We start from the raw sequence: 15,469 nt of genomic DNA on the forward strand, positions 1-15,469 counted from the left end.
GGAGCGTCTTAAACTGCTGCTCTGCGCCCAGGGCTCATCCCTAGATGGTCAGATGGCTTCTGGGTGTGTCCCTGGCTTTGACCTCTGAGTAATAAAAAAACTATGCACATCCCTTCTGTTTTCATGCTGTTTGTCTTTTCCTTTTAGTAAAATACTTGACACACATTACCATCACCGGTGCACAGTTTAAAAAAAGTATCTACTACCATAACTAATGTATTGATGCGTGAAATGTGGGGATTTTCATTTTCAGAATTGCATGCATTCTACTTAATCCGTTTCTCAATGTTTCTTGACTTTTTATTGATTTATTTGTTTATTTTTTGTTGCAGAAACTGAAACTACTCTTCCCACCTCAGTGTTATGGAACTGTGTGTTGCCCCTTATTGGGTCCCATAGTTGGACAAAACTGTATAATGTAATGTTAAACTAATATTTATACAGTCAGAAATTGCAGGCCGAGTCATTCATTTCTGCTGTCCTAAAGCAAGTACACCAGGTTCTACTGTGGATTCTTGCACTACTTTCAAACATTTTAATGCCTTTGCTTTGAGTTTTATCCCTGGGTCTGGTGTATGCATTTACTTTGGCGGTTTGACCCTGCGGCTGAAATCATTAAGCTATATCAGCATTGTAAAACCTTCTGATAAACCCCTTGAGCTATAATAAACTTGTTGTGAACTTCCTTCTGTGTCTGCGAAACGCAACATAATCTTATATTCTTACAGTAATTGTCATTCAAAGTCAATCATAAATGACGTGACTGATAAAGTTTTTAACCTGGAGCATAGGACAGCCCGACAACAGAGAAGGATCTGACAGTGAATGTGTTGCACTTATAGAAGAAGAGGAGGAAACTTTAGTAGATTTCAGTGCTTCTCCATTTATTCTCTCAGAAGTCACGGCAAAAAACAACGTGTTACATGTTTACATTCTCCGTTCTCTCTCTATTCGCTCTCTCTTATTCACGAGCGCTCTCCTTTACTCAAAACAGGCGAACCCCTCCTGGTGGTAATTCGTTTTTTAAGACATTTTAAGACATTTTCATACAGTACAGTTCCAATTATCTCTTAGAAAAATAAAACATGTGGGGAGGTATCCATATTAATAACCCAAAAATGTCTCTTTTCCCACACTCTGCCTTCAAAAATGAAACGTCGACTCGACATTATAAAACTTAAAGCAAATAATATAAACAGTCCACATTTGTTAGCGATGCATTACATGTAAGCAGGATAGTACTAATCAGGAGTCAGGAGCAGATTTAAGTCCACAAAGATGCAAAACTGGGTACAGTCCACAAAACAGCGTGTATCTCCTTTTCCACACTGCATGTTGCAGAAGATGTCTCTGTGCACGATAACAGTCATCCGCATCTTTCCTGATAGTAAGGTACTTAACATAGACATATCCCACTACAATAACCAAGATGTGGTACAATTGCCAGATTAAGACACCAAAATCTTTTTTTTAGACCTTAATGGTTACATAACAAATGTAGTAAACATTTCTCATTTACTTCAAACATATAACCTTTGAGCAATAACTATTTCTAGGCATAACCATTTTAATTTCTAAACATGCGAAAGGCTAGGCTGGCCTAATGTATCATAGGTAAATATCACTCTCTTTTTTCTATGTCTGAAAGGATACTGTTTTGCTGGGGTGTAGGTAGGACCCTCGTGGTCACTGGAGCCGGACTCTGACGACACATCACCCTGGCCCATGTCCGTCTCAGCCGGGTCATCTGGCGCCACTGCAGTGTCGTACTCTGCTGCCAGTTGTACTCTTGTGTTGTCATCCGCCTCATTGTCTTCCCTTTGAGTCGTGTCATTGTGTGGATAAAACTCAGGTGCTTCAGCGCTCAGTTGACTGTTGCTTTGAGCGTCATTTCCAGTTTGCAGTCCGATTATGGCGTACCAGTCATCTTCATCCTCTTCGGCTGTGCTGTCTTTGCGTGTCAACATGGCTTAACTTCCTTGTATCTCTTTTTGTTTTTCCTGAGTTTTTATTGGGAGGCACCACAGTATCCACAGGGAGAAAATCACATGGCAACAGCAAATTTTTGTATTTTGTAGTTTTTCCTGGCCGAGAAGGAGAGTCTAAGGACAGAGGACCCTGGGACATCGTCCCTCGCCACCACAGACATTGTCTGACTCCCTCGCCACCACAGACATTGTCTGACTTCATCGCCACCACAGACATTGTTGATTCATTTCTCCCTGTGGCCCTCAGAGGCAACTGTTGTTGTGATTTTGGGCCTTACAAAAATAAATTGATTTGATTTGATTTGATTTGAAATTTCTGTGCATTATTCGGATGCGTCCTCTGCCATTTTCAGGTGTGATTTCATACACGAGACTGTCTTGATGTTTCCTCTGAGTTACTACATACACTCGATCTTCCCAGAATGATCTCAATTTCCCTGGCCCACCTCTCTCTGTTAGATTTCTGACCAGTACTCTGGATCCAGGGAGTAACTCAGCGCCCTGAATTTTTTTGTCATAAAGTGCTTTGCCTCTCAACCCCTCCTTGTTTGCCGATTTTGAGGCCAGTTTGTAAGCTTCAGTCTCATTCTTGCCTTCCCTTCCAATTTTCAGCATAGTCTCGGTGAGAGGAACTCTGTTCTTTTGTTTCAAGGCCAAACATTAAGTCAATCAGCAGCTTTGGACTATGGCCAAAGAGCAGGAAATATGGCGCGTAACCCGTAGCTTCACTGCGCGTGCAGTTGTAGGAATGGACCACCTTAGCCAGCGAGGACTTCCAGTCTGCCTTTGCTGCTTGGGGCAAGTTTCTGAGCATAGCCAACAGAGTACGATTGAACCGTTCCACCTGGCCATTTCCCTGGGGATGGTACGGCGTTGTCCGTGACCCCAGCACACCACTGTATTCCTGTAACTTTGCAAACAGTTTATTCTGGGACTCTTTTCCCTGGTCGTGGTGAAGACGGGTGGGAAACCAAACTTGAGTACAAAGTCCCCAAATATTTTTTCAGCAGCAGTGTAGGCAGCTTTGTTGCGGCAGGGGTAGGCCTGAGCAAAACGCGTGAAGTGATCCATTATGACTAAGATATATTCATATTCGCCTTTGCATCGTTCCAGATGTAAAAAATCAACAGACACGAGTTCAAATGGGTAGGCGGTGACAAAGTTTTTTATTGGTGCCCTTGTCGGCCTGTTGGGACGCTCAGTTTTCAAACAACTGCACACTTTGGTGATGTAGTGCTCAACATCTCTCTGTTTATGAGCCAAATAAAAGCGTTCCCTAATCAAAGTCATTACCCGCTCTACCCCCAAGTGGCCCATGTCTTCGTGGAGCTCTTTGTACACTAGTTTGTGAAACTTTTGGGGCAAGAGAAGCTGGTTGCGAGATGTAGTTTTCCTATAGAGTAGTCCATCATCTTCCACTTGCAGCTTGTGTTTTTCTCTCAACTTTATTGTTGAGCTGTTTTCCATTTCTTGGCCACTGTTTTGACTCCACATAACGTAAAACATCTCCTATCTTGAGCCTTTTTTAAAACAGTCTTTGTTATTTGAGCAATTGAGCTGACTTCCTGATCGGCCTCACTAATGAGAGTGGAAATGGTCACTGGGCAAAGCCAAAGCTCATTTTCTTGAGATTTTACACTGACTGCTTGTGCCACACATTGCATTACATCAGGGTGAACATCTTGCGTGCATTTGCTCATGTACTGCTCCATATTTAAAGGCATACGTGACAGGCCATCTGCGTCTCCATTTACCTTCCCCGGGCGGTACTTAATTACAAACTGGAAGTCCGCTAGCTCGGCTACCCACCTCTGAGTTGTTGCATTTAACTTTGCGCTTGTTAGCACATATGTAAGGGGGTTATTGTCGGTATAGACTGTAAATGGTGGGGAATAATACAAAAAATCACGAAACCACTCACATTTGGCCCACTTCAACGCAAGGAATTCCAGCTTCCCTGAATGAAGGTGGTAGTTCTTCTCTGGGTTTGTGAGTGTTCTGGAGCCATAAGCGATCACCACAAGTTTGCTGTTTTGTCGTTGGTATAGTACTGCTCCGAGTCCTTCCTGGGAAGCATTACAGTGCAAAATAAAGGGCTCCTCAAAGTCCGGGTACCCTAGCACTGGGGGCTGGGAGAGAAAGTCAATAAGTTGACACAACACCATCTGATGCTCAGCAGACCAATTGATTTTGTGGGAGGAGGGCAATTGGCCTGTAGCATTTTGTTTAGTTTTTGATTGTATTTTGCTTATTTGCTTTGCGGTGTCTGTTTTCTTGTTTGCGAGGAGGTCATAAAGAGGCTTTGCAGTACGGTAGAATTTTGGTATGTATCTTTGGTAGTACGAGATGAAGCCCAACAACTTCCTTAATTCTCCTACAGTGGCTGGTTGGTTCTGTTTTAGTGCCTGCACTGGGGCCATGTCAGCAGGGTCCATCGTATAGCCCTCTTCTGTGACCATCTTGCCGAGAAAATGTACCTTTTGCTTGAATAACTCACATTTACAAGGTGTCAGCTTCATCCCGTGGTTTTTGTAGCGGTGCAAGACGTTTTTCAAGTCACTCAGGTGGTCTGCAAATGTCTGAGAACCAACAAGATTATCATCGAGGTAATGCAGACAAATATCATCCCTCAACCCCCACAAACATTCCTCCATAGATCTCTGAAATACTGCTGGTGCTGAGGACAAACCAAATGGAATTCTTACCCATTCGAAGAGACCCCAGGGGGTGATAAAAGCAGTGAGGGGTCGGCTTGACTCTTCCATGAAGCCCTGATGATACGCCTTCCCTTCATCAAGGACTGAAAACCAGAAACTTCCTTTAGACTGTTCAACATGTCTTGTATGCGGGGGATTGGGTGACGGTCGGCTATTGACTTGTTATTGAGCCCTCTAAAGTCACAACACAAGCGAAGACCTCCATCTTTTTTCCGCACACAGACAATGGGACTAGAGTAGGATGACCTAGACTTTGTTATCCAACCCCTGTTTAATAAATCCTCCAGATATTCTTTTATCAAGTGGCCTAGGGACTGAGATGTATGTCTTTTTCACCGGAGTAGGATTGTTCAGTCTTATTTTTAATTGTAGAGTGGGAATTGTCCCGACATTGTACTCATCACGGGCAAAAGCTTGCCTTTCCTCCCGCAGAAGTTGCCTAACTTGTTCCTGTTCTGCTGGAGGGAGGTGGTCAAGTGGAACTGGTGGCTCCCAAACGTCCTGAGCATCATTAACAGCAATGTCTCTTTCTTTGCTTTCACAGTTTACAGTGTTTGTGTCTTGATTGCTCTTTAAGGGGTCTGCTACTACCTGGCTAACAGTAACAGTTCTTCTAGTTGCAGGATAAATGGTTTTGACTCTTCGTGTCTGTCCCAAAACTGTTTTAGCTGTCAGTTGAATGTCACGAGTAGTGCTGTTTGTCACAGGTACGGTGCACATGGACCGACTCCCTTTCTTTAACCGCACAACCCCACTCTGCACCTGTAACCCATCTGGTAGTTGAGTATATTGACTTGGCTCAAACAGTACATCCTGCATGTCTGTGAGTATGCCTGCTCTGACAAAACCCTTAACTACTTTGGTTTGGCCAGCTGGAATGGTCACTATCCCAGTGCCTTCCCCCAACCCATCATCTCTACATTGCATAACCTTCAGGAAAAGTCTTTTTACAATCAAACGAGAAGGCTGCTGCTTCACTAATGGCACAAGGGGGTTCTATGCCCATCTTAAGGACATGCTCAATCACATTAAACCCAATGATAGGCTGCTCAGCCACCCCAGCTCCATTTGCCACAAGCACTGGAACAAAGAACTCTACCTGTTGACCACTGTTTGTAGGGAGTTTAAAGGAAACCTCGACCCACCCGGAGAATGGAATCGACGTCTGATTTACTGCCCTCCCATCAAGTACCTCTGGACCCACTAACTCAGCTAGGTCCCTGACTGTGGTGTGTGGCATGTTGTCTTGTCTCCAGGTCTCGTTCATTAGCCAGACCTGTGACCCAGTGTCCCACAAAGCTTTGGTCTCTACATCATTGAGGGAACATCCATCCATCCATCTTCTTCCGCTTTATCCGGGGCCGGGTCGTGGGGGCAGCAGTCTGAGCAGGGACTCCCAGACTTCCTCCTCCCCAGACACTTCCTCCAACTCCTGCTGGTCCAGTGTTCCACGACCGGGACGAAAACCACTCTGCTCCTCCTGAATCCTAGGTTCGACTATTACGTCGGATTCTCCTCTCCAGTACCTTGGAATGGACCTTACCTGGGAGGCTGAGGAGTGTGATCCCTCTGTAGTTGGAACACACCCTCCGGTCCCCCTTCTTGAACAGAGGGACCACGACCCCGGTCTGCCAGTCCAGAGGCACAGTCCGCGACCGTCACGCAATGTTGCAAAGAGATGTGTCAACCAAGACAGTCCTACAACATCCAGATACTTTAGGTACTTAGGGCGGATCTCATCCACCCCCGGAGCCCTGCCACCGAGGAGTTTGCGAACAACCTCAGTGACTTCAGCTTGGGTGATGGATGAGCCAGCCTCCGAGTCCCCGGTCTCTACTTCCTCTTCGGAAGACGTGACTGAGGGATTAAGGAGGTCCTCAAAGTATTCCTTCCACCGTCTGACGACATCCCCAGTCCAGGTCAGCAGGCCTCCACCCGCACCGTAAACGATGTTGGTGAGGCACTGCTTCCCCTTCCTGAGGCGCCAGACGGTTTGCCAGAATTTCTTTGGGGCCGACCGATAGTCCTCCTCCATGGCCTCCCCGAACTCCTCCCAGGCCCGGGTTTTTGCCTCTGTGACAGCACGAGCCGCGGCTCGCTTGGCCTGCCGATACCTGTCGATGATCTCAGGAGACCCACAAGCCAGAGTGGCCTGATAGGCCTCCTTCTTCAGTCTGACGGCATCCCTTACTTCCGGGGGTTGCCGCCACGACAGGCACCGGAGACCTTGCGACCACAGCTCCGAGCAGCCGCATCAACAATGGAGGCGGAGAACATGGTCCACTCGGACTCAATGTCCCCAACCTCCCCCGGGACATGGGAGAAGCTCTCCCGGAGGTGCGAGTTGAATACCCTACTGACAGAGGGCTCCACTAGACGTTCCCAACAGACCCTCACAATGCGTTTGGGTCTACCAAGTCTGTCTGGCTTCCTCCTCCGCCAGCGGATCCAACTCACCACCAGGTGGTGATCGGTTGACAACTCTGCCCCTCTCTTTACCCGAGTGTCCAAGACACGCGGCCGGAGGTCAGATGACACGACAACAAAGTCGATCATTGACCTCCGGCCTAGGGTGTCCTGGTGCCATGTGCACTGATGGACACCCTTGTGCTTGAACATGGTGTTCGTTATGGACAATCCGTGGCTAGCACAGAAGGCCAATAACTGAACACCGCTCGGGTTCAGATCGGGGAAGCCGTTCTTCCCGATCACCCCTCTCCAGGTGTCACTGTCATTGCCCACGTGGGCGTTGAAGTCCCCCAGTAGAACAACGGCGTCCCCGGTCGGTGCACTGTCCAGTACCCCCCCAAGGACTCCAAGAAGGCCGGGTACTCTGCACTGCTGTTCGGCCCGTAGGCCGCCACAACGGTGAGAGACCTGTCCCCCACCCGAAGGCGGAGGGACGCGACCCTCTCGTTCACTGGGGTAAACTCCAACACGTGGTGGTTGAGCTGAGGGGCTATAAGCAAGCCCACACCAGCCCGCCGCCTCTCCCCGCGGGCAACACCAGAGAAGTGGAGCGTCCAGCCCCTCTCAAGGAGATGGGTTCCAGAGCCCACACTGTGCGTGGAGGTGAGGCCGACTATATCTAGTCGTATCGCTCAACCTCCCGCACAAGCTCAGGCTCTTTCCCCTCCAGCGAGGTGACATTCCATGTCCCCAGAGTTAGTCTCTGTGTCTGGAGATCTGGTCGCCGAGGCCCCTGCTGTCGACTGCCGCCCAGATCTCTCTGCACCGGCCCCTTATGGATCCTCCTGCGGGTGGTGGGCCCACCGGAGGGCGGCTATGCCCGGCCGGGCCCCGTGGGGTAAGACCCAGCCACCAGGCGCTCGCCATTGAGCACTCATCCCAGGCCTGGCTCCAGGATGGGGCCCCGGTGACGCCGATCCGGGTGACGTAAACGGCCTTGTTCGTGAACTCATCATAAATGGCTTCTGAACCGATCTTTGTCTGACCCGTCACCTAGGACCTGTTTGCCTTGGGAGACCCTATCAGGGGCTTGAAGCCCCCGACAACATAGCTCCCGGGATCATTCGGGCACTCAAACCCCTCCACCATGTTAAGGTGTCGGTTCGAGGAGAGGGAACATGTAATCACATATTTTTTTCCAATCAGATTTAGCAACTGTGTTTTGCGATTAGGGGATAGTAGACTGACACGGACTGTTTCTTTCTCCTGAAGCATCTCTGCTTTAGCTTCCAGTTTTGCTTCCAACTTCTGAATGCTGTCAGTGACTAGCTTGTACAAATCCTCTGTATTAACTGTGGGTGTGGTTGTGACAGTACTAGCTGCCATGTGTACTTGCCCAGTCGTTGTACCTGGTCGTCTCCCAGTTCTGCAGTCCCGTGACATGTGACCACTCTTCCCACACTTGAAACAATGGTCGCCTGGTCTCCGGTGTTGAATGATTGACAGTTCTTACATCCACGTTTTCGGCTGGCTCTTGGGTTGAAAGGGGCTCTTGGAGACTCACGTATGGCTTTCTTGATCTCCTCCATTTCACCTTTGAGCTGTGTTACCAAATCCAGGAGCTCGGACTCACTGCGGGTCGCTGTAGGCTGTGGTTTAAGTATTTTAACTTTTAATGGTGGAGCGGACGAGCATGCGTGACTGTCCACCATTGCCACTGTTGCCTCTGGGACTGCTTTAGCTTCCACTCTAAGTTCTCTGACTTTGGCCTCTTTCATGTGCTTTTTTAATTTTTGGCAACTCTCCCATTTAAGACTGGCTGCTGCATTTGTTTTAGTGATAAGTAACTCATCTGTAACAGCCAGATCCTCCAGGTAGCGCTTGAGTTGATATTTTACATCTGCACTAATTAGTCCTGTTTCTACAGCTCTAAGAAACTTTCTCTGAATCAGGTCGGGACTGTAGTGCTCCTCAGTGCCAGGCTCTTTGGATGCCAATAAGAGTCTTTCTTTTAACTCAATTGCACGAAACAGAAAGTTCTGTGGTGACTCGTTACTGTCCTGAGTGAGGTTTATTAGGCGATTATAGAGGTCGGTTGAACTATCCTCTTTATAATGCCCTCGGAGGATCATGCACAACTGTGACAGGGTGAGATCAGATTTTATCTCCAGTATATCACGTAAACTAAGGCCAGGACTCACTGCTCTGACGACCGCTTCAATAATCTCAGCCTCACTGTGATTCTTCTTTGGGCCCATATCAATCTGGTGAATGAGGTTGGAATATGACAGTTTGTCTTTTTGGCCCCGCTCTCCAATCTGACCATTAATTCTAAACTCTCTCCTAATGGTGACTTCAGGCAGTGGACGGATCGGGAAACAACAGGTGACGTCAGAGTAGCACTTCTTAGTGGTTGATCTGTCCCTTTTGTTGTTAACTTAGCCATTTCTTCTTCAAGTCTTTTGGTAGAATCCAGAAAATTTTCTTGCAGAGCCGCATATTGTTTTTGCAAATTCGCCAGTGCTTCTGCATCTTGTCTGGAGCCAGTATCTGCGGCTGTCGTCTGTGGCGCTGGCTCAGCTGATTTAGCATCATTAGCATTTGCGATCAGGTCTAGCAAAAATGTGCGCGCTACGTCCTCTTCTTCACTTTCAATGATCTTTTCAGCTTCCTCACTTATCAATCTTATCAGCGTGTGCTTTTTGGACGTATTTTCTGTGTCTATTTTAGCAAAAGAACACAAATCGTATAGCTGCTCAGGCTGTAGCTGCACCAAGGCCGTCCATGCCCTCTATGACCTCTAAGTGGACCGCCCTAGTGCTCATACAGGTGAACATCACTGCCCAACGTTTGCTGCTTGCAAGCCCACCCCGGGTACGGGGTGGGCTTGACCATGGCCCAAACACATCGACGCCAACGTAAGAGAACGGGGGATCAGTACTTAACCGCTCTGTGGGAAGGTCTGCCATTTTCTGAGACTGTGTCACACCCCTTAATTTGCGACAAGTCACACATGAGTAAATGAGACTGCTGACCTGGCGTTTACCCCCTATAACCCAGTAACCTGCGGACCTTAAAGCACCCTCTGTAAGGTGACGCCCTTGGTGTCTGACATTTTTGTGGTAATGACGAATTAACAGACTAGTTACGCAGTGCTTGCGTGGCATAACCAAAGGACATTTCTCTGCATTGTCAAGGTTAGAGTTGAGGAGGCGTCCTCCAACCCTGAGAATGCCTGACCTGTCAAGCTGAGTGTGAGGGCAGGACACAGTGCTTCTCCATTTATTCTCTCAGAAGTCACGTGTTACATGTTTACATTCTCCGTTCTCTCTCTATTCACTCTCTATTATTCACGAGCGCTCTCCTTTACTCAAAACAGGCGAACGCCTCCTGGTGGTACCACCACAACATAGCATGCATTTAAATTGAATGAGTAATTCGTTTTTTAAGACATTTTAAGTACCTTGAGTACAGTGTTAGTTCCAATTATCTCTTAGAAAAATAAATGGGGGGTATCCATATTAATAACCCAAAAATGTCTCTTTTCCCACAAATGGAATGATATTGAAGAAAAACCTCACATTTCTCTCAATTTGTGCATTACGTAGCCAACCAGTAACCCATGATAAAATGTCACTTCAACAGAAAATGTTATCTTTTCTTCTTCTTGAACGCGTTTATGGGGTTATGACGCGGTCTTGCAACCACCACCCGTCAGTTTGCAGATCCAAGGAAAGGATATAGTCTGTAGTATAGTATGGTGGCTGGATTGATGCTCGCTTGGGGCATCGGGTGTAGACAAAGGATTCACGTTGACAAAGCTCTGCAACTTTTCGAGTTAGTTTATTACAGAGAAGGCAGTGTCAAATACAGGACAGCAGAAAACAGCGCCCGGCTCCGCAGATGATCAGAAGACCCCGTCTCTGGGCGTACCTCGTCTTATATACTGAAACCGCACAAAGACCCATAAATAATATCTGACAGGCATGAGCCCATCCATGTACCAACGGTTTAGCCAATAAGAAAACAAGATGTAAAGAATATCCATATTTGGGTAGCACCAGGGGAAAGTTACAGAATGAGAACATACGTTTACACAGATGTATACGAGGCATCTCAAGGCCTCGCTTGGTCTGTTCTCGGCCGTTAATCAGGTGTGGGCCCCTTACATTCCGTGGAATAGACATTTTTGGTAGAAACAAACATATTCCTAAAAGCCAGCCGCAGAAGGTGGCCTAACTTTGCATGGGCCTTGTTTTAACACACTTCAATAGCTAAAAACTGCGGGAATCAATCAAAAAAACACTCTGGGTACATATATGAAGCACAAATAGCAATGTAAGAAGGTTAAAAGCTCTGAAAAGTTGATTTTGCATGTTATGGGACCTTTAAAGCCGGCAAGCAGATGATGCCACTTTTTTCACAGCTTACAACTAGTCCCATAGATGAACAAAACTGTATTGGGACAAACTGCCAAAAAACTGACATTTACTTCAGTCATTGCAGTTAAAGTAGGCCTCATCTTGTCTTTGTGCTGTCCTACTGAATACTCTGACCACTTTAAAACACTTTCAAGCTCTAATGCGTTTTTGGAGTTTGGTCTCTATGTTCATATACTTCTTTGGCTTTTGCTCTGTAATCTGCAGACCTCCTGGGTCTGTCCCTGGCTTTGGCCTCTCCTTCTGGGCCCAGTGAAGTGAAGCTTGAGCGTGGAGGCTGCCCCATGTTCTGGTACAGCTTCAATGATCGCTGTTACATGTACGTGTCCGCTCATCTGCCCTGGGCTGAGGCAGAGCTGCACTGTTTGTCCCAAGAAGCCAACCTGGTGTCCATCTACAGCCCTGAAGAAAGGTCTTTGTGAAGACTTTGATCCAAAATTTTGATATCAGCCAGGGAAGAACGTGGATTGGACTCAGTGACATCCACAAAGAAAGGTCATGGATGTGGTCTGATGGTTGTCCACTGGTCTTTTCCATGTGGCACCATGTGCAGCCTGACGATTATCAAGGACAGGAGAACTGTGTGGAGATCAACTGGAATGGACACGAACGATGGAATGATCGTTATTGTTCTCATACAGCTCCTTCTGTTTATGCAACACACAAACCTGTGTTAGCGATGATACTCAGCACTGTGGATCAAGTTTGTTCCCAGACAAACAACAAGCTGAGTAATAAAAAACTATGCACATCCCTTCTGTTTTCATGCTGTTTGTCTTTTCCTTTAAGTATAATACTTGACACACATTACCATCACCGGTGCACAGTTTAAAAAAAGTATCTACTACCATAACTAATGTATTGATGCGTGAAATGTGGGGATTTTCTTTTTCAGAATTGCATGCATTCTAGTTAATCCGTTTCTCAATGTTTCTTGACTTTTTATTGATTTATTTGTTTATTTTTTGTTGCAGAAACTGAAACTACTCTTCCCACCTCAGTGTTATGGAACTGTGTGTTGCCCCTTATTGGGTCCCATAGTTGGACAAAACTGTATAATGTAATGTTGAACTAATATTTATACAGTCAGAAATTGCAGGCCGAGTCATTCATTTCTGCTGTCCTAAAGCAAGTACACCAGGTTCTACTGTGGATTCTTGCACTACTTTCAAACATTTTAATGCCTTTGCTTTGAGTTTTATCCCTGGGTCTGGTGTATGCTTTTACTTTAGCGGTTTGACCGGTCTGAAATCATTAAGCTATATCAGCATTGTAAAACCTTCTGATAAACCCCTTGAGCTATAATAAACTTGTTGTGAACTTCCTTCTGTGTCCGCGAAACGCAACATAATCTTATATTCTTACAGTAATTGTAATTCAAAGTCAATCATAAATGGCTTGACTGATAAAGTTTTTAACCTGGAGCATAGGACAGCCCGACAACAGAGAAGGATCTGACAGTGAATGGAATGATATTGAAGAAAAACCTCACATTTCTCTCAATTTGTATATTACGTAGCCAACTAGTAACCCATAATAAAATGTCACTTCAACAGAAAATGTTGTCTTTTCTTCTTTGAACTCGTGCACTAACTTTTCTGTTCAAAAATACATCATTAATCTTATTTCTCTTAAAGGCGGCAAGCAGATGATGCCACTTTTTCACAGCTTACAACTAGTCCCATAGATGAACAAAACTGTATTGGGACAAACTGCCAAAAAACTGACATTTACTTCAGTCATTGCAGTTAAAGTAGGCCCCATCTCGTCTTTGTGCTGTCCTACTGAATACTCTGACCACTTTCAAACACTTTCAAGCTCTAATGCTTTTTTGGAGTTTGGTCTCTATGTTTATGTACTTCTTTGGCTTTTGCTCTGTAATCTGCCTTTTATACATCGATATACCATATCAACATTATAAAACATGTCTGACGGTAAGTACTATAATACATTTACAAATGTGAAACTAGATAAGAGCATTATCTTTGGTTCCTTTCTGTTTCACTCATAAATGGGCTGATGAAGACTTTTTTTAATTTCCGACATTTAGTGTTGGCACAAATTAGGTCAAAGTCTACTGCATACATGGCCTATAAAATACCTCTCACAGTTTAACAGATTATCAGTCTGCTTTTGATGTCAACATGGTCGTCATGCAGTTGTCCAGCGTCTCCCTGGTGCTCCTGGGTGTGTCCCTGGCTTTGGCCTCTCCTTCTGGGCCCAGTGAAGTGAAGCTTGAGCGTGGAGGCTGCCCCTTTTTCTGGTACGGATTCAATGATCGCTGTTACAAGTACGTGTCCGCTCATCTGCCCTGGGCTGAGGCAGAGCTGCACTGTCTGTCCCAAGGAGCCAACCTGGTGTCCATCTACAGCCATCAAGAAAATGTCTTTGTGAAGACTTTGATCCACCATTTTGATATCAACCAGGGACGAACTTGGATTGGACTCAGTGACACCCACAAGGAAAGAGCATGGATGTGGTCTGAAGGTTGTCCAATGAATTTTCAAATATGGAGTGAAGGCGAGCCTAACAACGACGGTGGAAATGGAGACTGTGTGGAAATTAACTACGGTCGACAAAAAAATTGGAATGACAGCCCTTGTTCATTAACTGCTCCCTTTGTCTGTGCAACTCGTAAAACTGTGTGTTAACATCAGTTCTGCGATTCAAGTCTGTTCCAAGGCAAAAAAATGTACTTAACAAAACCATATTGTTCTGTTTGTATGTTTTTTACATTGTATCCTTATCATACAATACTTAATAAAGCTGTTGTGAACTTACCTGCTGATACTTTTCTGTGTGAACACTCCCAGACAGACGCTTAAGGAGACACATAATTCTTTCATCAGGTGATTGAAAATATTGAAATAGATAATAATTTGACATTTTGTTCTTTGTAAACAGCAATATTGATCTAAAACAGTAATAGAAACAGGCCCATTGACTTCCTGTTCAAAACTGCAGAACTGATAAGCCTCTTGTGGCATTTCGCTGTAACAAGCAGCAATTTCCATTTCCATGTTTTATTTTTGAAAAGTCACTAAATGACATTTTAGAATCCTACATGTACAACTTAGAGTCTTATTTTTTGTAATATTCCCAACTAACTACAGGGATAGTTAAAACAAGAGAGAGAGAGAGAGAGAGAGAGAGAGAGAGAGAGAGAGAGAGAGAGAGAGAGAGAGAGAGAGAGAGAGAGAGAGAGAGAGAGAGAGAGAGAGAGAGAGAGAGAGAGAGAGAGAGAGGAGGAGACTGTGGATGGTTGTAATGCTTTGAGCGCTCACAGTGTAACTTATATTTATGGCATTTGTATACAATCTTGTCTTCCCAAACATTGACGATATTTGGCTATTTTGACATTGATCAGACACAACAATCCCTGACTTCATTTCCAATTGCTCCAACGTGGGGGTCGTTACAACCATCCCCGCAGGTCAGATGATGTTTAGCTCAGTGTATTAAATAAGTGATTTGACAGATAGAGAGCTTAACACAGGTGCTGTAACTTTGTCTGTAAAGTATCCATCACATTGAAAATAGAATCCTACATACTCCAGTTCACAGCCCTGAAAATCCTCATGTGGGACCAGGGAGTATCGAGCTAAACACTGATATATGACTATGATTGTCCTATTTGGTCCCTGATTGGTGGAATTGGAGCTGTTACAATAACAAACCCCGTGTTACAACCAGGTTACAACCTCTAGGAAAGGATGTAACACAAAATAGAATGTAATACAAAATGTACCAGCTTGGAATAGTTTTATGGAACAGAGACACGTTTCAAATATAAAACGGATTAATAAGAATTAATCAAGTGTTTTCTATTGTACCTAAAATTATTTATTTTTAGGCTTCCTGTTTAGCCTCGTGAAGAAATAGAAACGCCCATTGACTCTTTTCGCGGGAAAAGTTG

General features: G+C 45.4%; 1 protein-coding gene across 1 annotated transcript; it reads left to right on the forward strand.

The window, feature by feature from the left end:
- Nucleotides 1-13,697: 13,697 nt before the first annotated feature.
- LOC140361408 (lactose-binding lectin l-2-like) lies at nt 13,698-14,236 on the forward strand. Its single transcript, XM_072447118.1, has one exon. It carries the CDS (start codon nt 13,698-13,700, stop codon nt 14,202-14,204), a length of 507 nt encoding a protein of 168 aa, XP_072303219.1. The 3' UTR covers nt 14,205-14,236.
- Nucleotides 14,237-15,469: the final 1,233 nt, after the last annotated feature.

Source organism: Eucyclogobius newberryi, unplaced genomic scaffold (genome assembly GCF_026437365.1).
Source record: "Eucyclogobius newberryi isolate DKJ021-1_F unplaced genomic scaffold, fEucNew1.0.hap1 SCAF_16, whole genome shotgun sequence".
NCBI lineage: Eukaryota > Metazoa > Chordata > Actinopteri > Gobiiformes > Gobiidae > Eucyclogobius > Eucyclogobius newberryi.